The sequence below is a fragment of the Sciurus carolinensis genome, chromosome 7 (genome assembly GCF_902686445.1).
Source record: "Sciurus carolinensis chromosome 7, mSciCar1.2, whole genome shotgun sequence".
NCBI lineage: Eukaryota > Metazoa > Chordata > Mammalia > Rodentia > Sciuridae > Sciurus > Sciurus carolinensis.
Window position 1 is genome coordinate 43,232,387 of NC_062219.1, and position 24,440 is coordinate 43,256,826.

Sequence of the window (24,440 nt, forward strand, 5' to 3'; positions counted from 1 at the left end):
TTTAAGTATATTGAAATATACATCTTATTAGCATGTGACTAATTTATTACTATTTACTCCCACATATATTCATTTGTTATATTTCAACACTCATCTTCATCTTTCCACAAGGATTGAAGTTACCAAAGTTACAAAGTTTTAATTTTATTCTGAATCTTAGAAAGTTATATAACCCTGCCTTTATTGAGATTTATTCTTTCTAAATGTTTAACATTCTCACTTTTTAGCTCACATCATTATAATCATTGAAGTAACTTTTGATACCAGCATGTAAAATTTGAAAACAGCAATTCATGTATAAAGAAAAATATTTAGGTAAGTGTGTGTTTGATAATTTTAAATTATCTACATGCTGAGCATTCTCAATTTCTTTTTTTATACAGAGGTATCTTCCTATTGACACCATAGAATCTGGCATTCACCCAATATATTTTTGCAGTTCTCACTATGTTGAAATGCTACTGAAGGCTGAGGTGCCACTTGTGTGTTCAGCTTTTCACATGTCTGGTTTTGCACCATCACAGGTAATCCATAAGCACTTCTTTAACTTCCAGGTATCAGTGTCTTTAAAGAAAATTGCTTTCTCTTTAAATGTAGGAAATGCATTTAAATTAACAAAACTGTATATTTAAATCTTTCAACAATTCCCCTCCCCATGCTTGTTATAATATAGGTTTGCTTTATAGTACATTCCTAGCTTTCACAGATTTTGAGTTATTTCTGCTCTTCAGGGCATAGAATTTCTGAAGATCTGATGACTTGTAGCCTTTTTAAAAAGCTTTTAAAAAGCCTTCTGTTACTTTCTTAACAGTAATAATAAGGGTAATATAAGGATTAACTGAGGTAGAAGAGGGCAAGAATTCTTATCAACATGAAGTGTCTGGTGTGTGAGATATTGTGTCTTATCTAAGAAGAAAGCCCAGCTGATTAACCTGTGTCTCAGCCTTTGTTCCTGACATTGGGATCTGGGAAAGTTTCATGTTTTTTTTCTAGTGCTAATGTAGTGCCGTGTACAACCTGTGTGGGTTCCCTCCTGTGTGTAGCTAGTGGTTCATTGGGGGAGGGGGTCAGTTGTTTTTTCACTATGTTGCAGTTTGTCTTAAATTGATATTTTAGAGCTTAAATTTTTCTTTTCTATTTTTGAAAATAATTTGTTTTGAGTTTTCTTTACATGAAGACTGGGGTTATAGTGCAGGGGCAGAGTTCTTGCTAGCTTGTGTGAGGCCCAAGATTTGATCACTAGCACAGAGAGAGAAAAAAAATTTAGGTCAGAGTTTCATAAGTTAGGAATACTTAATCAAATGATATGAATACTTTTTAAGCTTTTAAAATGATTGTTATGCTGGGGATTGAACCCAGGGTCTTGTGTTTGTGAGGCAAGCACTCTACTAGCTGAGCTGTATCCCCAGCCTAGATTTTTTCTTAACATAAATGAAGAGAATATCTAGTTTTTAGGATTAGGCATTTGACTTTTTAAAAACTAATCACTGCTGAGCATGGTGGCACATGCCTGTAATCCCAGAGGCGTGGGAGGCTGAGGCTAAAGGATCAAGAGTTCAAAGCCAGCCTCAGCAAAAGTGAGGCACAAAACAACTCAGTGAGACCCTGTCTATGAATGAAATACAGAATAGGACTGGGGATGCAGTCCAGTGGTCAAATGCCCCTGAGTTCAAACCCCAGTATCCAAAAAGAAAAAAGAAAAAACCTAATCACTAATTTAAAAGGTGAATTTTTTTCTTTTTAAAAGTTTCTTTGAATATTAGCACATCGATTATATGTTCACAGTTTCTTTGAATATTAGCACATTGATTATATGACCACAGTTTTGTTAACTAGTTGAATGTTCTTGTAATTATTATCTGCCTTTCTTAGTGTATTCCTTATTGATTTTACATATTTTTAAAAGTAATATGCACTATCCAAATCTCTTCAATTCCTAAATTATGTATATTAGCCTTATATTAAGTTTTAATGTTAAGACATTATAAACTTATCATTTATTTCCCACCTATCCCACAAAAAGTTAATTTAGCTATTTTTCCTTATTGATTTCTTTATATAAGCTTTAAAATGATTTTGCCTAGTACAGATTGAGAATTTGAATTGGGATGAGATTGAGACTTCTGTTGTTAAATTTTGAATTACTTTGAGAAAAAATTATGTCCTTGCTATAGTCAATCTTCCTATCTAGGAACCATGGCAAGTTTTTAATTCATTTGCTTTATTTTGTATTTTGCTTAAGTTATATATAGTTTTTTCCATATGGGTATGGTACATTTTTTATTACAGATATTGCTAGTTATTGTAGTTTGAATATGTTTCAGTTTTATTTTCTCTTTGGTTATTGTTAATAATTAATAAAATCATTTTTACTAAGTTATACTTTTTTGTAGACTTCTTAATTTTCTTTTTTCTCCAACTTGTAATAAAATATTTTTTATTTCTACTTCATTTTTATCATCAAATTGTCTAGTTCTTCGAAAATAATTTAAAATAAAATAATTGCTTAATGTTTTAGACTAACTTACTTAGAAATCATTATACCATAAAGTAATAACTACTTATGGAAGAGAATTATTCTATATCATTCTTTTGCAGAATCTTAGCAGTCTTTGTAAAGTTTAAACTTTGTTCTTTCCGTCAATCAAGTTTGAAAGTTGAATTGTGCTCAGTTTTATTTACAGTTAATATCAATAATCTTGAGCTTATTTGACTCATTTAAAATGTGGTATGTTGATAAATTTCATAATAGTAAGTTATTCTTTCATTTCCTTGGATTCTACTGGAAATTTTTTAATTAAACAATAGTTCTTCTGGATATTACATGTGCTTCTGTACTTCTTTCAAAAAGCCCTGATCTCATTTATTACATTTACTTCATTATTCTCCTTGTTTTGAATTCCCTAAAGTCAATAAGAAACTTAAATATAGCAAGGAGTTGCGTATCATGAAAAAGAGTACTTTTTCTTGGGTAATTTTAGCCAAGACACTTCTAGGTACTTTGAGTCACAAAATTTTTAATTCTTTTTGGAGGCAGTTGCTTAAATGTTTACTAGAAGCTCAATAATCCTTTCTTTCTATTCTCCCAAAAATCTAAGCTGCAAACAGTATGTTCCTAAGAGTTACTTTTTTGTATTCTAGTCTTGACTAATGCAATGTATATTGTCTAATACCTTCAATATATTTATGAGTCCCTAACATATATTCTTTAATTTGAAAATGAATTACCAAACACTGTTGACAAAACTTAGAATTCATCAGACCCTGATATGACCATTTTGTGATTAAAAGAAAAATATTCTTCTATTAATTTAATAAATCTTATCATTTTGATATACCTATCAATTTTAAGCTATATACAAATAGATTCGTATAAAAATGACTTCTGATTAATTGTATTATTCTTTTTCTTATTGTTAAAATGCCTTTTTAATGGCTCCCTATGTGAACTAATCACTCTGCTTTAAGAAATAACATATCGACCTAGGTCGGTGTCATCAATGGTTGGTCGCAGTCACTGAGCGAGCTGGGGAGTAAGCCAGGCTGCCTACATTGCAGAGGTAGGCGGCGGGCTGCTATCCCACCCAGCCAGCAGGCCAAGAACAGATGTCATAACTGAGCAACCCCGCCCGACTCCTGCACCTAGCTCGGTGCCATCACTGGCTGGTCGTGGTCGCAGAGCCAGCTAGCTGGTGAGCCAGGCCACTTGCATCGCAGAGGTAGCAGGCGAGCACCCAACCCACCTCCTTGCAGAGCTGGGTGGTGGGTAGCCAACCCGCCCAACCAGCGGGCCAAAGACAGTTGCCATCACTGAATAACCCCGCCCGATAACCATGCCAACGTGTGTCACCATCACGGAGTTAGCCAGAGGTTTCTTTATATGCTGGTGCAGGCATTTTGAATTACTCCTGAGGGCATGGCCATCATCATTGGAAGGGCAACTCCCTTCCTGAGACACCTATAGGAGGCTAGAGGACCTTTGACAAGACCCAGGAGCCAAGAAGAGGAGGTATTGAAAGACTCGGGACCAACTCATGGCCACCGGGGAATATACCCCACCTGAAGGCCACCACCCCTAGAAGGCCAGTTTCCTAGTGGAGCACTGCATTATCAAGTTCCTCCAAGACTTCAGGCAACTGAAGGCTAAGAGGCGAGTTATTGGAAATCTACAGAGACAATATTAGTCAATAGAGGAAATCTGCAATATCCCAGAGTTTCACTATTAGAGGGATAGATAACTGAATAATATGAGAAAACAAGGAAAGAAAATGTCCCAAATAAACCTAGATGGTATAGCAATAAAATCCAATGACAGCATGGCAAAAGAAATGTCAGAAAGGGAGTTCAGAATGTACGTAATCAAAATGATCAGGGAAGCAAACGAGGAGATGAAAGAGCAATTGCAGGCATTGAAGGATGAGATGAAAGGGCAAATGCAGGCATTGAATGATCGCACCAATCGACAGATAAAAGAGCAAATACAGGAAGCAAAAATCATTTCAATAAAGAGAGATATTGAAAAAAAAAAAAAAACAGAAATCCTTGAAATGAAGGAAACAATAAACCAAATTAAGAACTCCATAGAAAGCATAACCAATAGGATAGAACACCTGGAAGACAGAACCTCAGATATTGAAGACAAAATATTTAATCTTAAAAACAAAGTTGACCAAACAGAGAAGATGGTAAGAAATCATGAACAGAATCTACAAAAACTATGGGATATCATGAAAAGGCAAAATTTAAGAATTATTGGGATCGAGGAAGGCTTAGAGAAACAAACCAAAGGAATGAACAATCTATTCAATGAAATAATAGCAGAAAATTTCCCAAATATGAAGAATGAAATGGAAAATCAAGTATAAGAGGCTTATAGGACTCCAAATACACAAAATTACAATAGACCCACACCAAGGCACATTATAATGAAAATACCTAACATACAAAATAAAGACAGAATTTTATTGGCTTTGAGAGAAAAGAATCAAATTACATTCAGGGGAAACAAATACAGATAGCAACAGATTTTTCAATCCATACCCTAAAAGCTAGAAGGGCCTGGAAATTTTTCAAGCTCTGAAAGGAAACAATGCCAACCAAGAATCTTATACCCAGCAAAACTTACTTTCAGATTTGATGACAAAATAAAATCCTTCGTGATAAACAAAAGCTAAAGGAATTTACAAAAAGAAAGCTGACATTACAGAACATCCTCAGCAAAATATTCCATGAGGAAGAGTTGAAAAACAACTATATAAATCAGCAAAGGGAGGAACTACCCTAAAGGAACAACCAAATAAAGGAGAAATCAAGACGTGTCAAAAAAAAAATGAGCCAAATGACTGGGAATACAAATCATATCTCAATAATAACCCTGAATGTTAATGGCCTGAACTCATCAATCAAAAGACATAGACAGACAGATAGGATTAAAAAGAAAGATCCAACAATTTGCTGCCTGCAAGAGACACATCTCGTAGAAGGAGGTACCCACAGACTAAAGGTGAAAGGATGGGGAAAAACATACCATGCACATGGACCCAGCAAAAAAGCCGGAGTGTCCATCCTCATATCAGATAATGTGGACTTCAAGCCAAAGTTACTCAGAAGGGATAAAGAAGGACATTTCATACTGCTTAAGGGAAGCATAAATCAGCAAGACATAACAATCATAAACATCTATGCCCCAAACAGTGGCTCATCCATGTACATCAAACAAATCCTTCTCAATGCCAGAAATCAAATAGACCACAAAACAATAATACTAGGTGATTTTAACACACCTCTCTCACCACTGGACAGATCCTCCAAACAAAAATTGAACAAAGAAACCATAGATCTTAATAACACAATCAATAATTTAGACTTAACGGACATTTATACAATATACCATCCAACAAAGAGCAAATACACTTTCTTCCCAGCAGCACATGGATCCTTCCCTAAAGTAGACCATATTTTATGCCACAAAGTTACGTTAGCAAATTCAAGAAGATAGAGATAATACCTTGTATTCTATCAGATCATAATGGATTGAAATTAGAAATAAATGACACAGTAAAAAACAGAAACTACACCAACAACTGTAGATTAAATAATATGCTATTGTATGATGAATGGATAACAGAAGATATCAGGAAGGAAATTAAAAAATTCTTAGAGGTAAATGAGAACAAAGAAACAACATATCAAAATCTCTGGGACACTATGAAAGCAGTACTTAGAGGAAAATTTATTTCATGGAGTGCATTCAATAAAAGAAGAAAAAAAATCAACAAATAAATGACCTAACACTACAGCTCAAAGTCCTAGAAAAAGAAGAACAAAGCAACACCAAAAGTAGTAGAAGACAGAAAATAGTTAAAATCAGAGCTGAAATCAACGAAATTGAAACAAAAGAAACAATTGAAAAAATTGACAAAATAAATAGTTGGTTCTTCAAAAAAATAAACAAAATTGATAAACCCTTAGCCACACTAACAAAGAGAAGGAGAAAGAAAACCCAAATTACTAAAATTCGGAATGAACAAGGAAATATCACAACAGACTCAATTGAAATACAAAACATAATTAGAAACTATTTTGAAAATCTATACTCCAACAAAATAGGAAATCTCAAAGACATCAACAGGTTTCTAGAGACATATGAATTACCTAAACTGAACGAGGAGGACATTCACAATTTAAATAGATCAATTTCAAGTAATGAAATAGAAGAGGTCATCAAAAGCCTACCAACAAAGAAAAGTCCGGGACAGATGGTTTCTTAGCCAAGTTCTCCAAACCTTTAAAGAACAGCTCATTCCAATACGTATCAAAGTATTTCATGAAATAGAAGAGGAGGGAACACTCCCAAACTCATTCTATGAAGCCAAAATCATACTGATACCTAAACTAGACAGAGACACATCGAGGAAAGAAAATTTCAGACCAATATCCTTAATGAACATTGATGGAAAAATTCTCAACAAAATCTTAGCAAATTGCATACAAAAATATATTTAAAAGATAGTGCACCACAATCAAGTGTGTTTTATCCCAGGGATGCAAGGTTGGTTCAACATCTGGAAATCTATAAATGTCATTCACCATATCAACAGACTTAAAGTCAAGAATCACATGATTACTTCAATAGATGCAGAAAAAGCATTTAATAAAATACAGCATCCCTTCATGGTCAAAGCACTAGAAAAAGTAGGGATAGTGAGAACATTCCTTAACATTGTAAAGGCCATCTATGCTAAGCCCATGACCAATATCATTCTAAATGGTGAAAAACTGAAAGCATTCCCCCTAAAAACTGGAACAAGACAGGGATGTCCTCTTTCACCACTTCTGTTCAACATTGCCCTTGAAACTCTAGCCAGAACAATTAGACAGAACAAGGGAATTAAAGGGATACAAATAGGAAAAGAAGAACTCAAACTATCCCTATTTGCTGATGACATGATTGTATGTTTAGAGAAACCAGAAAATTCCACCAGAAAACTTTTAGAACTCGTAAGTGAATTTTATACAAAAGTGATGAAAATCTTCAGAAAGAGAAGTTAGGAAAAACTACCCCATTCACAATAGCCTCAAAAAAAAATAAAATACTTGGGAATGAATCTCACAAAAGAGGTGAAAAACCTCTACAATGAGAACTACAGAACACTAAAGAAAGAAATTCAAGAAAACCTTAGAAGATGGAAAGATCTCCCATGTTCTTGGATAGGCAGAATTAATATTGTCAAAATGGCCATACTACCTAAAGTGCTATACAGATTCAATGCAATTCCAATTAAAATCCCAATGATGTACCTTACAGAAATAGAGCAAGCAATTATGAAATTCATCTGGAAGAATAAGAAACCCAGAATAGATAAAGCAATCCTTAGCAGAAAGAGCGAAGCAGAGGGTATCGCAATACCAGATCTTCAACTTTACTACAAAGCAATAGTAACAAAAACAGCATGGTATTGGTACCAAAATAGACAGATAGATCAGTGGTACAGAATAGAGGACACAGACACAAACCCTAATACATACATTGCTGGTGGGTTTGCAAATTAGTGCAGCCACTCTGGAAAGCAGTATGGAGATTCCTCAGAAAGCTTGGAATGGAACCACCATTTGACCCAGCTATCCCACTCCTTGGCCTATACCCAAAGGACTTAAAATCAACATACTACAGAGATACAGCCACATCAATGTTCATAGCTGCTCAATTTACAATAGCCAGATTGTGGAACCAACCTAGATGCCCCTCAATTGATGAATGGATAAAGAAACTGTGGTATATATATACAATGGAATATTACTCAGCCATAAAGAATGATAAAATTATGGCATTTGCAGGCAAATGGGTGCAGTTGGAGAATATTTTGCTAAGTGAGATAAGCCAATCTCAAAACACCAAAGGATGAATGATCTTACTGAAAAGCGGATGTGACACATATAGGGTGTGGGAAGGGGGCAAGAATGGAGGAAGGAGGGACTCTATAGAGGGATAAGAGGGGTGGGAGGGATGGGAGGGGTTGAAAAAAAATAACAGAATGAATCAAAAACTATTACCCTAGGTAAATGTATGATTACACAAATGGTATGCCTCTACTTCATGTATAAACAGAGAAAGAAGATGTATCCCATTTGTTTACAATAAAAATGAATTAAAACAATAACATATCATGGCTTTGTTGATACTGTTTGCCATTTTACTGCTAATTATAAAATATGAAAACAGGGTTTAAGTAACTAAATAGGTATGTGTGATTAATTATTTAGATACAAATTTTATGTTTCAAAGCTTATTCATTTTGATCTAATTAGGAGCAGTGCTTTTTGAAGTTGTGTATTTTTAGACACTAGGGGATTTATTGATTAGTGAAGGATTTGTGGGAAAGTTACTATATGAAATACACAGATCTCAAGAGTAAAAGTAATAAGCTGAACTGGAGTAGAAAAAAATTGAACATAGTTATAAGTTCATATTTGTTGATTAGAGTCTCTTTTAAGAGCAGCTGCGATTAGAAAGCAAATAGAAATCTGAACATATATTCTCTTTTTAAATGAGCAACAGAGAAATCACATTCTAATTAGCTTTTTGAACAGTTTTATTCTTTGTTTAAAAACTTTTCTGAATGTATTTTATTCACTTTTCTGCCTTAAGAAGTATCACATATCTTTAATGATTCATCTCTTACAGTTCTTGGGTTCACCATCATGTAATGTCAGTGATTATTGTACTGTATTTATCAGCAAATGAGCTAACATAGATACTCCCCTGGAATTATCTATGGAATAATAGGGTAGGAAAACCCGTTTGGTTTTTCTCATGTCTGTTCTCCTCCGCCCCCAATATAAAAGCAGATTATAGACAACTGTTTTCTATTTCGTGACACACTGCTTTTATAATGTAACACTGTGCAGACATAAAGCAGATCTTACCTAGATGTACAAGAGAAATATTGCCTTATATTTGTAATGATACTTTGTCATTTAAAAAATGTTTTTCATTTGTATTTCATTCCAACTTTTTTAACCTTAATTATGTGACAGATGGAGAAATGCAGGATCAGTGGAATGAGTGGACTTACTGAAATCACTCAGATAATACACTTCACTTGAAATGACTTTGATTCTGCAGTTAGTTTTCTTCTGTAGTAGTTCTTTCTATGAGGAGAGCAAATAAAATAAGGTCAAAAGAGCTTTTAAAAATAGTGCCACTGGGGATACAGCTTAGTTGGTAGAGTGCTTGCCTTGAATGCACAGCGCCCTGGGTTCAATCCCCAGCACCACAAAGCCAGCCTGAGCAATTTAGTAAGACTCTAAGCAACTTAGCAAACTTAGTGAGAATCCGTCTCTAAAGTAAATATAAAAAGGTTTGGGGATGTGGCTCAGTGTTTGAGTGCCCCTGGGTTCAATCCCCAGTAGCAAAAAAAAAAAAAAAGTGCCATTGAATCGTAAAACTGGATTATTTAGGAATCATACCTATTCTACCTTATTGGGTATCCATAAGTAATTTTTTAACCAACTTTTCTAACTTTAATATTCTTATGAGATTCTTTGAAGATTTAAAAAATTTAGATATTAATAAGAAAAATTTACTTCAGAAAAAGTAATTGTGTGATCTCAGTATTGCATGTCTTTTGACATGAGCTTAAGTGCAGGTGAAGAGCAAAATTTCCTAGGAATGCTGGGGTTAAATTTAATTCATATTGTACAAATGATTTTATTTTCTTATGAGGCTAAATATTCTACACAAGAAACCGTGTTTTACCATTAAAAAAAAGTTAAATATTTCACTTTCTTTATAAGACATTTTGTAAACCATTGATAATATTTTTAGTGAACAGAAGAACATACTGATTGATTTCAAGAATATAATAGTATATTTTGAGACTTATAAAAGGGAATTTGATAACTTCTAGCAAAATTATATGTGAATTTACCCTTTAATCCAGCAATCTCATTTATAGAAATCCATCTGGAAAATATATGTAGAGACATGTTTTTAGAGTACTGTGTATAGTATCAAAAGATGAAAAATAATGCAAATGTTAATGAATGGGGGCTTGGATCTATAAATCGTGAGGCTTTTTTTTGTTAGTGTGAATAGAAGTAGAACAAAAGTTGTTTCTTACCACTTACATAAGAAAGGGAAGAATACAAATACACACATACACACACACAATGTCTGTGTTAAAGAAATGAAGGAACATACCATATTTTTTAACTGATTGCTAATAAATAAGAAATGACTGGAGATCAGGGAATGTGCCTTGTTTTGTATTTTTACTTTAGAACCATTTTATTTAAATAATTAACTCTCCAACCAACTAAATAAATTCAGTCCCTTAGAGTATCAAGTCAAACTGAATTGAATGAGTCAAACAGTACCCACTTGATGGTATAGCCCAATGGGAAGCTCTTTAAAACAGAAATTTGTACCTGCTTAGTGATGTTACCAATGATAAAGGAATTATCAGTGTTCATGGTAGTGTTGCTATAATTATTCTGAGAGTGTTATTTTGTCTTGTGTGAAAGAAAAATGAAAAAATATCAGGATGTTATTAAAAACTGAGATTCTCAGTTGGATATATTGTCAACACAGGTAAAAAATTGTATATTTTCTTTTCAAAATTTTTAAGAGAAGGAGGGAGGGGAGAACTTATAGAGGGAAATGGACTTAAGGACCAACCAACCAAAATTTTAAATCTGTGATAGATCTGCTTCATGTAGTATTTTCCCTTCCTTATACATGTTTGAAAAAAAATCATAATAATAAATTTAAAAGTACATTATTCTAATGGACACATACTATTTCCTTTTCCTTATTAAAATCCTAGACTGTCAGCTGATTTGCAGATTATCTTTAATGTAAAAATAGAGAAATTGTTTACTTGAGGATATATAAACTGTGACACATAGGTAGCATTCTCCCACAGGAATAATGTTTTAGAATTCTGCTATTATGATTTAATAATGCTGAAGTATCTTGCAAATGTAATAACAATAGCAGATGTAATTTCTTCCAACTGAAGGGAGGGTCATATGTTTAAAATGTATGTCTCCCCTTTAATTGTAAGCTCTAGAAGAGCAGGGATTATGTATCTTTTATTCACTAAAAATTACAATAGTGCCTGGTGTTTATTAAGTGCTTGATATACATTTGTACAATATAACTTTGTTAACAAATATTTATTTGTACAAATGTATTTTGTTATGGAATACCATATATAGTCTTCTGTATATGTAAATACATATATATGCATTTTTTTCAAAGTGCTTTTAGTTTCAGTTCTTTACTTTTAATTCTCTGATTTTCCCATGTGATAGAGAAGACAGATTTTAACTCAATTTAATGGAAAAAAATACTTTGTACAAAAAACAATGCTTGAATGTATATAAACACCAGAAAATTAAAACTGCATTAGAAAACTATATATAATAATGAACTAGTTATAGATTCTTTTAACTGGTATGGATGGTGGACAGAAGCTGTGAGCCCCTCATCTTTATACTTTCCAGTTAGTCCTGAAACTGATAATGGAATGGGAATTACTTTCTCTGGATTTGGGGATCATTTATATTTATTTTCACTCTTTAGTAGTTTGTCTTCATTCATCCATAAACTAATTTTTATTAAAATAGTCCTGTATTGGCATAAATTGCTGTAGCAAAGAACAGAGAACCCTGACAGTAATGTTTTAAGGAATTAGAAGTGATGCTCCTGGTCAAAGAAACCACTAACAGCTTCAAACAGCCCAGTCATGTGGGAGCATGAGCTATTTCCTTCTCAGTCCAGTACAGCCATATTACATGGATTTTTGGTGGGTGATGGAGTCTTGGTAACGTATGCCAGCCTACCCTCCAGGTTGAAGTTTGTGAGAAGAACCTTGTTAAGTGTCAACAGTGAAGTTGGGACCAAAGATAATTTTATATATCCTGCCTGTTGACAAATATTGGGTTTTTGAAGATATATTCTAATTCAATATTGAGTTAAACTCAGAGACCTAATGAAGTTGTTTTGGAGCATAATAGAAGAGGAACATTATAGATATAAAGAAAAGTCTTATATCTGAGAACAGAATTATACTTAAAAAGATAAGACAAACCTTTGGTTTGCCATATAGTTGGCTTTTTCAGTAATAAAAAGAAATTATGACAAGTATGAAATCAGAAGATATGCTCATAATGACTGAAATTCAAAGTTTGATAGTCGATATGAGTAATAATGTATGGAAAACAAAAATTCAGTAATGCCATCTTGTACAGGATGAATTGTGTTTCTCCAGATTCATAGGTTGAAGTTCTAACTACCAGTACCTCAGAATGTGACTGTTTTGGAGATGGGGTATTCAAAAAAGTAATTAAATTAAAATGATGCCATTAAGGTGGGTCTTAATCCAGTATTACTCATGCCCTTAAGAAGAGATTTGGACAAAGACATGACAGAAAAAGAACTTGGGAACACACAGGGATCAGATGACATCTAGAAGTCAAGAGGAGAAGACTCAGAAGAAGCTAGCCCTGTCTACAGCTTGACTTGAGACTGCTCTAGAGTAGTGAGAAAATACATTTTTGTTGTTTAATCCACCTATTTTTTGTTTTTTTGTTACATCAGACCTAACAAATTATTACCATTTAATCAGTTAAAAGCAGAATTAACATACTAAAAAGTTGAATCAAGCATATAGCTTCTAGAAAATATTCAGGGATTGTGTGTGTGTGTGTGTGTGTGTGTGTATTTTCCTGGGAATTGAATACAGGAATGCTTTACCACTAAGATGTACTCCCAGACCTTTATTTAAATTTTATTTTGAGGTAGGTTCTTGCTAAGTTGCCCCAAACTTTCAATCCTTCAGCTTCACATTCTAGGGTAACTGACTCACATGTGTATGCCAGCACACCTGGCCAAAAATATATTTTTAAAAGGGAAAATCATTAGAAAAAAGAGGGGAAATTTGTTTACCTGTATCTTTAATCCCTATGAGAAAATGAGGTAGGACACCATATCTATTCCCTTTTCCTCTCCCACCCCTTAAAAAACAAAAGAAAGAAGAGACATTCAATAAAAAAATTTTCTCAGAAGTAATTTGTAAGTCATAAATGAAAATTAAATAATAGAAAGAATTTTTATTAGTTTTCTGTGATTGCAATAACAAAATGCACAAACTAAGTTGCTACAAATAGCAGACATTTCATTTTCTCACAGTTCTGGAGGCTTGAAGTCCAAAACTTGGTGTTCATAAGGCTATGTTCACCTTGAAGGCACTAGAAAAATAACTATTTCGGGCCTCTCTCCTAGCCTCTGGTAGTCTTGGGTGTATCATGCCTTGTGGATGTATCACTGCAATCCTCCCTCTTCACAAGCTGTGTCTTTTCCTTGTCTTTCTTTGTGGTCCATCTGTCTCTGTGTCCATATTTTCTGTTGTGCAAAGCCAGTATTTTGGATTAGGATCCACCCTAATAAACTCATTTTAACTTAATTTCCTCTGTAGAGACTTTATTTCGAAATAAGGTTACATGATGAGGTACTGAAGATTAGGATTTTGACATGTCTTTTTATTTGGATTGGGGCATTGACCGTGATGGCATTATGTACCAAAGTGTTAATCTCTGCATTGTTATTCTTGGTCTTTTTTTCCTTAACATTTTCTGTTTTCCATAATGGGCATGTATTGCTTTTATAATCTGAACAGATGTTATTCAAAAAATAAGTTTTGTGAAAGTCTCATTTTTAAATTATTCTCCCCATTAGCTCCCAGTTTATATGTTATATAATTCTGTTTGGTTTAGGAAGTTTTTTAATTCAGCAAGAGTCCATTTGCATTAATGTAACACTTAGCAATCTGTAATCTGTGTAATTTTGCATCTGTGAATTTAGGTGGGATATAAAATGAATTCTACTGTCATGTATAACTAAAAAGAACTAATAAATGCAAAAAGAAAAAACTCCCATCTCTGAATTAAAAGAGTCTCAGTATTCATATCTATAGAGAGCAGACTTCTATTATGGGTAAGAAGAGGACAGTATGCAAAATGAAGGAATTCACAGGAGATATAAAAGCATCTAGAACACCTTCAGTTATCCTGAACTCCTGAGTTCCAAAGCCATAAGTTTTCTCAAACAGTAAGCAAATAGGAAAAGTGTACTTGTTAGTACTGTACTCTGCAGTCTAATAATCTGTTTTCATTAACTGCAAGACTTTTTGTTGATTTTCTGTGTTACTTGTTGCTGCTTTTCATAACCCAAATGTAGTTTTTAAAAAAAATTTGATAAACATTTTTGTTTTTATTTTTTAAAGATTTGCCTGCAATGGATAAGTCAGTGTTTTTGGAATTACTTAGATTGGATAGAAATATGCCACTATATTGCTACCTGTGTTTTCCTTGGTCCTGATTATCAAGTGTATATCTGCATAGCTGTATTTAAACATCTACAACAAGACATACTACAGCACACTCAGACTCAAGATCTGCAAGTCTTCTTAAAAGTAAGTATGTTTATGTTGAGGGAAAAATTTTGATTAATAGATAATATTTAACGTTGGAGGATTAATGCCAGGTGCTTTTCTGGACACTCCCAAAAACAACTCTTGAGAGGTAGGTATTATTATCTTCATTTTAGAGATGAAGAAAGTGAGGCTTGATGTGAAATAAGTTACCCACATTACGCAGGTAGAGTGGAGTTGGAATATGAAGTTCAACTGTCTGGATTCAAAACTTTGCTCTTAATCAGTATGCTGTGCCAAAAGACATTTAAAAAAATATATTTCTTTGTCTTACTTGGTCAATAAAAGTTCAATTTAATGATGTTTTTCTTGAAATAAATGCCATCGATCATTTAAGATTGCTAACCTGTCAAGTATTTCTGTTTCATAAATATTGAATTCAAAATGTCTTAAACGTCATACATCACTAGAATTTTAATATTAGAAATATTCATAATGAAAATGTATGCCAGGATAGTGGTTGCATATGTAGAAGGAAAACTGAGGTAGAAAAAGAAAACAGGGATCTGCAAGGGGTGATTCAGACAACAGGGAAATAACACTAGTGGGAACTGTGCTAAAGACAAACATGGATTCATTTTCAGTAAGGTACATTTTCACCAGCTATAGTAATCACTTTATAGGAATTTGTACTCTTATATCCAAAGAACCCCTAGCCCATGGTTCTATAACCTTTTACTCCAGTTTCCCAGTTTAGTTTCTCATTTAGTTTTTATCACTATCTGAAATTATTTATATGTTTTAGTCTGTCTTCCCTCATATATAATATTTTTGCTCCAAAAGGACTGTGACTTGTTCATTTATTTATGGATGTATTTTCAGTTTCTTGAACAGTACCCAGCACATGATAGTTGCTCAATCAATATTTGTTGATAGAATAAGTGAGTGAACAAATAATGTTTTAAAAATAGCAGGAAAGATGAGTGTCCTTAGTTTTATTTACTTTGAATAACCAACATTAGTAAATTCTACCAATGCTTACCACATCTTCTCACCAGAAGCAGGGCATCTTTACATATCATCATCTTAAGTCTTATTAATGTTGGTTACTATTGCAATTTCATCTTTCTCTTGACCCCTGCAGATAAAATTGTAACAGAGATTGCAATTTAAATCTGTCTCAGACTCCTTTATGCTACTGATTTAAAACTAACACTTTAAATGTGAGGAGAAGGGGGGGTTATCTTTATTACCTTATTTCTATTTAAATTACTAAAATTTGATTTGAGTCTGTTCAAGAATGTGTTGGCAAGGATTTAATTTTAGCTTGTGTCCTAGAATTAACCTCACTTTTTAATTCTGTTGTTTGCATTCATCTGAGAGATTAGGAAGAGTGCTTTTTTCCTGTGGGTAATGTCACTTTGTTTTTTGCTTAATTTTCAGTAGATAGGTCTTAGAGCCCACTGTTTGTTTTTGATAGGCAGTCATCTTTCTTGTGAGATAAATTCCAGAATGGTTTATTTGAATATATATATATATATATATATATATATATATATATACTCCTGTAGTCCACTAAGCCCTGTAATACCTCTTATTTACAATATACATGAATTTTCACCATTTTCCACTTTTTCACATATTAACCAATAATAAAATATTGATTAAAGAAGTAATTTTATTCTTCCTTCCCTTGGAGCATTCCTCAAGTAAGCGATAGTCATATTATTATTTCATCAAATTATTCCATGATTCTATATATTTAATAGTGATTTTTTCTAAGAAGAGAGAAGATAAAATAGAACACGGAACTTTAACTTTTTATTGTATATATTTTGTGACCTTTTTAGTTTTGTATTTTGCAGGATGAGCCCATACTACTTTTATAATCCAGATAATTTTTTTAAAAAAGTTGAATCTTTATATAAAAATAGAACATTTGACTTATAAATTTATGAGTTCAAATAATCAAATGAGTTTTTAATATATTAAAAATCACAAATGTATAATGCTGTCAGTTATTGGTTGTCCTGGGCAACTGTAGACAACTAGATGGTTCCAGGAGATTAAAAATACTCAATTCTTCTCCTGATTTAGGTTTCACATTGACAGAAAGTGTCATGATAAAAGCATTGGTATAGAGAAAATATCAGCCAATTTCTATTCATTTTGGTTTAAGCTCAAGATTTTCAGTGAGGTAACTGAGAGTTCTGACTCCTTGCCTATATTTTTAAGAGCCCAGTGAAGAGTTCTTTGTGATTCTAAAACAGTATATTAAAAAGACAAGCTGGAATTGCTTAGATGAAAGGGTGGTGAACATGAATAGGCAGCCCAGGTTTCCTGGAGGGAAGAAACCCATATTTTTTCCTCTTCTGATTAAACCACTAAAATATGAGATTAGATGAGTGCTGTGGGCATAAGTTGATATCAGCAAATTATTGTTGGTTTTTTCATAACATCTTTATAGATTCAACAAAAATATGAGTTGGATGATACAGAAGAGTTAAGTGCATTTCCTCACACTGTGGTGATATAAACTATAATTGAGTTTGAAGGCAATCTCCTTGGAACTGGGGTCTCAAAAGCTTTTCATTTTTTCTTTTTCTGTTTTTCTTTTGTGGAGTGTGATACTGGGAATTCCAAACTTTTTTGTGACAGATAATATTTCATAAAGTCTGTTGGCATTGTAATTCTAGGGAGGAAAAACATACAATAAAATAAATACTCTGCAATATCTCAGCTAGCTAGAAAGTCTAGATTTTCTTTTCTTCCTTTTTCTATAATTAATTAATTTTACTCTTTAGTGGACTCATCTATAATAGACACAAATATAGATGCAGATTTGGTGGAAGTTTTACTTAATAGCAGTTCATGTGGAGAAGTCTGTGTTTTAGCAGCCTGGCTTTGTTGCATTCCTCTCTAACATGCTAATAGGCTGGTGGTAATTTTGGTTGTAGTTTGTAAATTCCACCTGGGGACAAACTTCACTGAAATGCCAGGCTAGGAAGATTGCCTTCCAGTGAAATTCAGGCTGTCAAGGCTCAAAATACTTAATTAAAATGCTTCAACTAAATCCTGCATATTATGGCAAAATCAATTTATAATTATGAAAAATCAGATTAATTTCAACCCAATCAGTAATTTGTCAAGAGGGATGTTTTGTTGGTGCTGTTGCAGCTGCTGTTACCAGAAGATGTTTACAGGGTGAAAAATAGAGATCAGGCTGAGTAAAACTGATTGAATACCAAGCTGTTAGAAGACAAAAGTATACATAGTATGGAAAATAATTCACCATCTGAGAGAAAAAATAAAACATGTTCAGTATACTGTGTTTTAAAGATAGGATTTCTGCATTGCCCTTATGTCATTTGAATTGAGTGTACCCAAATTCAAATTCAGCTTCATCACTCACTGTGGAAGATTGGGGTTATTTTTAAATCTCTTTATGCTTAAGTTTCCTCATCTTTATAGTAGGAAATGAAATAATACCTATCACATAAAATTGTTGAGGAGTTAGATGAGATGATATCTGTAAAATACTTCTAGAACTTGATCTGGAACATAGCAAGTGCTTCAGAAAAACTTAGCCATACTGTTTCAACATCCCTGCCCTGTCTTCCTTATTTTTGCTTCTTAGTTTATAAAAAGATGTGCTGAGAACAAAGTAAAAGTAACAGTATTTTCTGAGTTCATAGCCAGCCTTTGGTCTACTCTTTCTCCCAGTCTTTACCTAGCCCCTGGGCTTCTTAGTATTTAATATCACAGTAACAGCTAGCATGGAAAATCTTGGTCAGAAACATTTTTAATGCTATATTTGATCAGGACCTACTCCCTCATTAGTCCAGCCAGGATGAATCATCTCTCCAGTCATCACATATGTCAGTATCCTTTTGCTGGGCTTAAATTTTCAGGGAGTACATACATTATACTAATAAGCATCACACATTCTCTCCAGAACCACACACATTTTCTGAACTATTCTTATTGTAAGGATTAGTTTGGGTGCTTATTGATAGATTTAGACTGCTTGGACATTCTAAATCAGAATTTACATGGGCAAGGCATGAGTTCACAGATTGTAGATTAAAATCTCAAATAGTTTGAAATATTTAGAATACATAAAATGTTCCTTTTGAATCTTGTTAAGAATCCAGAATGCAAACACCAGGTATTCAAAAGTTTTAAGGCTCTTGAGTCCCAAATTTCTAATTTTACTAGAACACAGTAGTAACATATTGAAAGAAATATTACTTATAGGTTAGTTATGTTTCTTCCACTTTGGCCAAGACAGTCCTTTTTTTATATGATGGTTCAACCACAAATGGAAAAAAGTCATATCTAGAAAGGGTAAAGAACTGAGCTATATTCATAAAACCCCCATTTCTCAACCTTTTTCTCAAGTGCTGCTTATATGAGATTTCACATTAATGCAAATTCTTAAGTAATGTTTGGTAAGTGTATAAGTTCTGCACATTTTGTGCTAAGCCAACTCTATTCCATTTAACCCATTCAAAGTGACTTACCGTTTTTTCATCATTTTTGTATAAAGAGCAATTGTGCTAAAAAAGTCATCTTGAAAAAGTATTAATAATTAAAAATTTGGTAAAGACCATTGGAAAATACTTAAACTACTCCTAAGTCATAAGACGAGGGCATTTCAAGTTGGCACATTTGATCTTTCTCTTCTTTGGATCTACCACTGTAAAAGGCCTTCTCTTCTATTTAAATTCCAAGCTGGCAGGGCTTACAGTTGTTTAAAAACATTTCTGCTGGAAATTAATATCTGTGGTAATTTTGGAAACTTGAATTGATACAAAGATCTTATGAAAGTATAGGTATAGTTTGTTGTCCATGATAGGCACATTCCTGAGAATTTGCAAGAAGATAGTAATGTCTTAATATGTTAGATTAGTGCATCTCTGTTCTTGGTAAGGGATTGAGAAGCGATCACTTATGCTTCAATGCTCGACATACCATTCATGCTTGACAGTTGTCTGCACTGTCACCAGGAAAAGGTATCCCAGTTATTTCAAAGACTAGCAGTTGATTGAAGTATAACTTATCACTTTTCTGGTCACCATTAGTACCTTGAGTGTTTATCATATGCCAGGACTTGACAGGTATTGTCTTTTCACTCTTTGTCTCATACAGCTATTTATTGTGCAACAACTATGTCCCACCCTCATTTGCAGTCCCAAGATAGGATATCCCTACCCACAGATGCTACCCAGAGAGAAAGAGTAGTGAAAAATGTATAACATTTCAGATATATGTGATCATAAAGATATCAGACATGGTGATGAAATCAGACATTTTTTTAAACAAAAAGTCCAGGGAAGGAAGACCTCTCTTCATGGGGTAGGAAGGGACCTAAATGAAGCAAAGGCAAACACCATATAAAGGCGTAAGGGCAAAATCCTTCTTAAATGGGAAGATAAGCAGTTGCAGAAGTTCAGAGGTGAATGACCTGAGCCCTTAGGCTCTGGTAAAGGAGTTCTCTGTGATAGAACAAGATGAATGAGAAGAGTAAGAAATGAGACAGAGACCAGATCATATAAGGCTTTGTAGTTTATAATAAGTTCAGATAGCAGAATATTTACTCAACAGAGCAACCATACACTATTACTATTCTCATAAAACACATGAAAAATTGAGGGTTAGAGTGTCAGTAAATTTGCCCAGGTTCTTGTTCTTGCCTAGTAACTAACATAAGAAGGTTTAAACTCCATTTGTTTGTCTGAATCCAAATCCTTTGTTCCTTTTTCTATATAAATTGTCTTTGATTAACTAGTGTTTTTGCCTTAAAAAATAATACTAAATTCAACTGGCCCTAATCAACTACTCTCAACGGTAGAAGAAAACATATAGATACATATTTAAAATTTCTGAATTTCCATACACAAAGGAGAAAGGGAAGGTACATATATAACTGTGTTGGTTAGCTTTGCATCACTGTGTTCAAAATACTGCACAAGAACAACTTAGAGGAGGAAAAGTTTGTTTTCATGTTTCCAGAGAGGTTCATCCTGTGGTTGGCCAACTCCAATTCACTGGGCCCAAGGCGAGGCAGCACATCATGTCAGAAGAGCGTGGGGGAAGAACATTGCTCTATTTGTGACAGCAGAAAACAGGGAGAGGGAAAAGAAGGGGCCGCTGGGAAGATGAGCTCTTCCAGGGCAAGCCCTCAGTGCCCCACCCCTTCCAGCTGTGCCCCACCTGCCTACAATTACCAACCAGTCAGTCCATTCAAATTAAGGTAACTGACGAGGTCACAGCTCTCATAATCCAGTTGTTTTCATCTCTGAACATTGCTGCATTGCCACAGGAGATTTTGGGGAACACCTCCTATCCAGGCCATAACAATATCATATCACATAAAAATCAACACATTCAGTATTGCAGTTTAGTAAGGTAATTTTTAATGCTTTTGATAATTCCATATTTAAAACCCAGAATTAATAATTGAAAAAAAATCATTGAAAGCACATTGATTGAATAACAGCTAAAACGGTTAGGTACCAAAAAGAAAATTCAGTATGCTCAAGATGAACTTTATAACCCAAATTTAAACCACTCTAGTATAACCTGTTTAAGAAAAATCTTTTACATGAATTCTGCACTGTTTGTATTGTGTTGTTACCTTATGTAATTAAAATGTCTGCCTATTTAAAGATTAGAGGCATTCATATTTTATATAGAGTCCAATATACTTAGGCATTTAAATGAAATTATAAGGAATTATAATGAAGAAATACTGTGTTATAACTAGAATGATAAGCCAGCAGTCTAAATGGTCATAATTACAGGTAGTTATCCACTAAAAAGGTCATTAGAGAACATTTAGAATAAGATAAAAAATATTCTATTTTGAAGACAGAAAGTGAAATTCAGATATTTTGAAACTTTATTCAGAGTTCAAATTGCCTACAAATTTTAAGTAATAAACAATATAATTTAAAAGGATTCATCTTGATATGTATAAATTTTTCTCTGGTGAAATAAAACCTTAATAATTTTATGTGCCATTTTTATAAGTATCTCTTCAGGGTAGTTATCAGGATATTTTCCCTTAACTTTAAAATTAATGTCTAAACTGGAAGCACAAGATTTCAAAGAATGCATTCTAAGGAAGAAATATATTTAAGTCAAGTAATAACTGTGGCTTTCCTAGGTAGTTTTATGTTTAAATTAAAGTAGAATAATAATTAAAAGATATTAAATATACTTTGCTTGTTTTTTGCTCAGGAAAGTATTATTAGAGCTATTGTTCAAGTGCTATAATCTCTTATTGTTATTCATATTTAATGAACATAAGCATTTCTTTGAAAATTATTATGTACTGAAACAATTCTTTGGCATTGAATCTTTTTTCACTGGTTAGAATAATTCCTTTCTATCTTAGGAATACTTTCAGTGAAGAGATAATCAAAATCAAATCAAATATAATTTGAAGAAAATGAATAAATTCTTAACAGTTTCATGATTATAATAATAACTGTTTAAATGAACTCTTGAACAGTAATTTTGGTCTTACTTTAATCCTTTTTTCCCCCTCACAAAAATGGTAGGACAGAAATGTACAAGGACCTAGTATTCTGCCATTCATCATGAATATCTTCCTTTTGATTCAGTTACTTACACAAACAACTGGAGACATGTTGTATACCTGTTAACATTTTAGGACAGGGCCCCTGTTGGTCTCTTGAATGCATAACCAAGAACCTTACATATAATAGCTAAGTGAGTGTATGAATAAAGAAGTGAAACAATGTCACAGTTACTTTAGAGTTCAGATACTTATTTTGGAAGGTATGAGCTCTTGCCTTCATGGTGTAATGTTATATAAAAATATCATCTTTTTTCTTCACCTTTTATTAGACTCATAGGTCAGTAATTAATTATTTAAACTATCCCAACTAATCTTTTCTCATTATGTAGATTTTTAAGTGATACATGGTAAAATAAAAATAAAGGTCTCCCAAGTTATTTGCAAGTTGCACATTATTGCTCATAAGTAACTAATGACATCTGAGTTTTTGTTGTTTTCAGCTGTAAAATTTTTGGTTTTGAGAGTAGACAGCCTTGTTTTGTGAGGACATTGTTCATTCCTACCATCTGCATAACTCACTAAATACAAAGATTATACATTTACTGGCAACATAAAACGCCCGCACCATCTATAGATGAAATTAAATGGTATATCAGCCATTTAAAAATTATTAACTTGGAACTGTGCATCTTTACCAAAGTGAATGAACTTTCCTTTATATTTCTTGGCAGGAAGAAGCACTACATGGGTTTCGAGTGAGTGATTATTTTGAATACATGGAAATTTTGGAGCAAAACTACAGACCAGTGCTGCAGAGAGATATGCGGAACATTAGAGTGCAGAGCACATAGATCATAAGATGCACTGTTTAATTTTATGTTTTATTCATTTTTAAAGGAAACAAGCAGACTTGACTATTTGCTATCTGTATCAGTAGCAGCATATACTTTGTGAATATATATATTGTAAATCAACACTGGGAGGTTTTGAATATAATACTACATTAAAAATGGTATTAGCTCAATTTGTGACATGTAGTGAATTCATTTTTGTAAGTTCATTGTTTTGTAAGGTTTTAGAATCAGATCTGGCTTACTCATAGTTCTTATTTATATTTAAGAGTTAGTCCCAACCTACATCTTCTTCTCTACCATATGAGTACCATGTTTTTTCTAATGAGTTTGGGAAGAAAAAAAAATATTATAGTTGTTAGTTTAGCCAAAAAAGAATACCTAGAGTTAAGGGGGAAAAACAGTTGTTTTGTCCATTTATGTTTCTGTATATGAAGGAAAACAGGCAACACCACAAATGCTTATTTTACCTGTGGAGAAGCGGATGATGTTTGTCATGTCAGGTGGCAGGAAAACTTATTGTTCTCAGACATAATTGTTTTTCTAGGAGATGCTTTTGTTACTTATATCAATTTATAATTTTTTATTTGAAATATAGTCTTTACATGGTTCACTTAAAAACTAGATTGTTTATTTCATCCTGATAAGTATTCTGTTGTTATTTGTTGTGTATTTCCTTAATGATAGATTTTATTTGTATTGAACTTGAAAACATTAAAGAGAATACATTTCTAAATTATTTTAAATGGCTACATAATGTTTTACTGAACTACAAGTCTCTGTGACAGCAAGTTTAATACAATATGGGAGGGTCTGTTTTCTTAACAGTCAGATTTACTATGTGAAAAATAATACACAAATACATTAAATTATTAATTTTAGCCACCAGTTTATTTCAAGGTTTTAAAAAATCATTCAGCTCATTTGTACTCTTTTCATATGTCTAAATGTAAGTCAACTATTTAAATCATTCTGAAACTAACCCTGATTTTCTCATTTTCCATCAAAAGAGCATCCACACATTTCTTTTTCCTTTCAGCATGTGAAACAACTGGCCCTATACAGTTTTCAGTTTTGTGATATTTAGGCTTGACCCAAAACACC

General features: G+C 33.1%; 1 protein-coding gene across 2 annotated transcripts in view; it reads left to right on the forward strand.

The window, feature by feature from the left end:
• Window positions 1-24,073, forward strand: part of Tbc1d32 (TBC1 domain family member 32) — a 301,835-nt gene extending 277,762 nt beyond the window's left edge. For both annotated transcript variants that reach the window (XM_047558656.1, XM_047558654.1), the window contains exons 32-34: window positions 384-524; window positions 14,790-14,978; window positions 23,217-24,073. In XM_047558656.1, the coding sequence (XP_047414612.1) occupies window positions 384-524; window positions 14,790-14,978; window positions 23,217-23,336 (450 nt within the window). In that variant the 3' untranslated portion in view covers window positions 23,337-24,073. The remainder of the gene's footprint in view (window positions 1-383; window positions 525-14,789; window positions 14,979-23,216) is intronic.
• The last annotated feature ends 367 nt before the right edge of the window (window positions 24,074-24,440 follow it).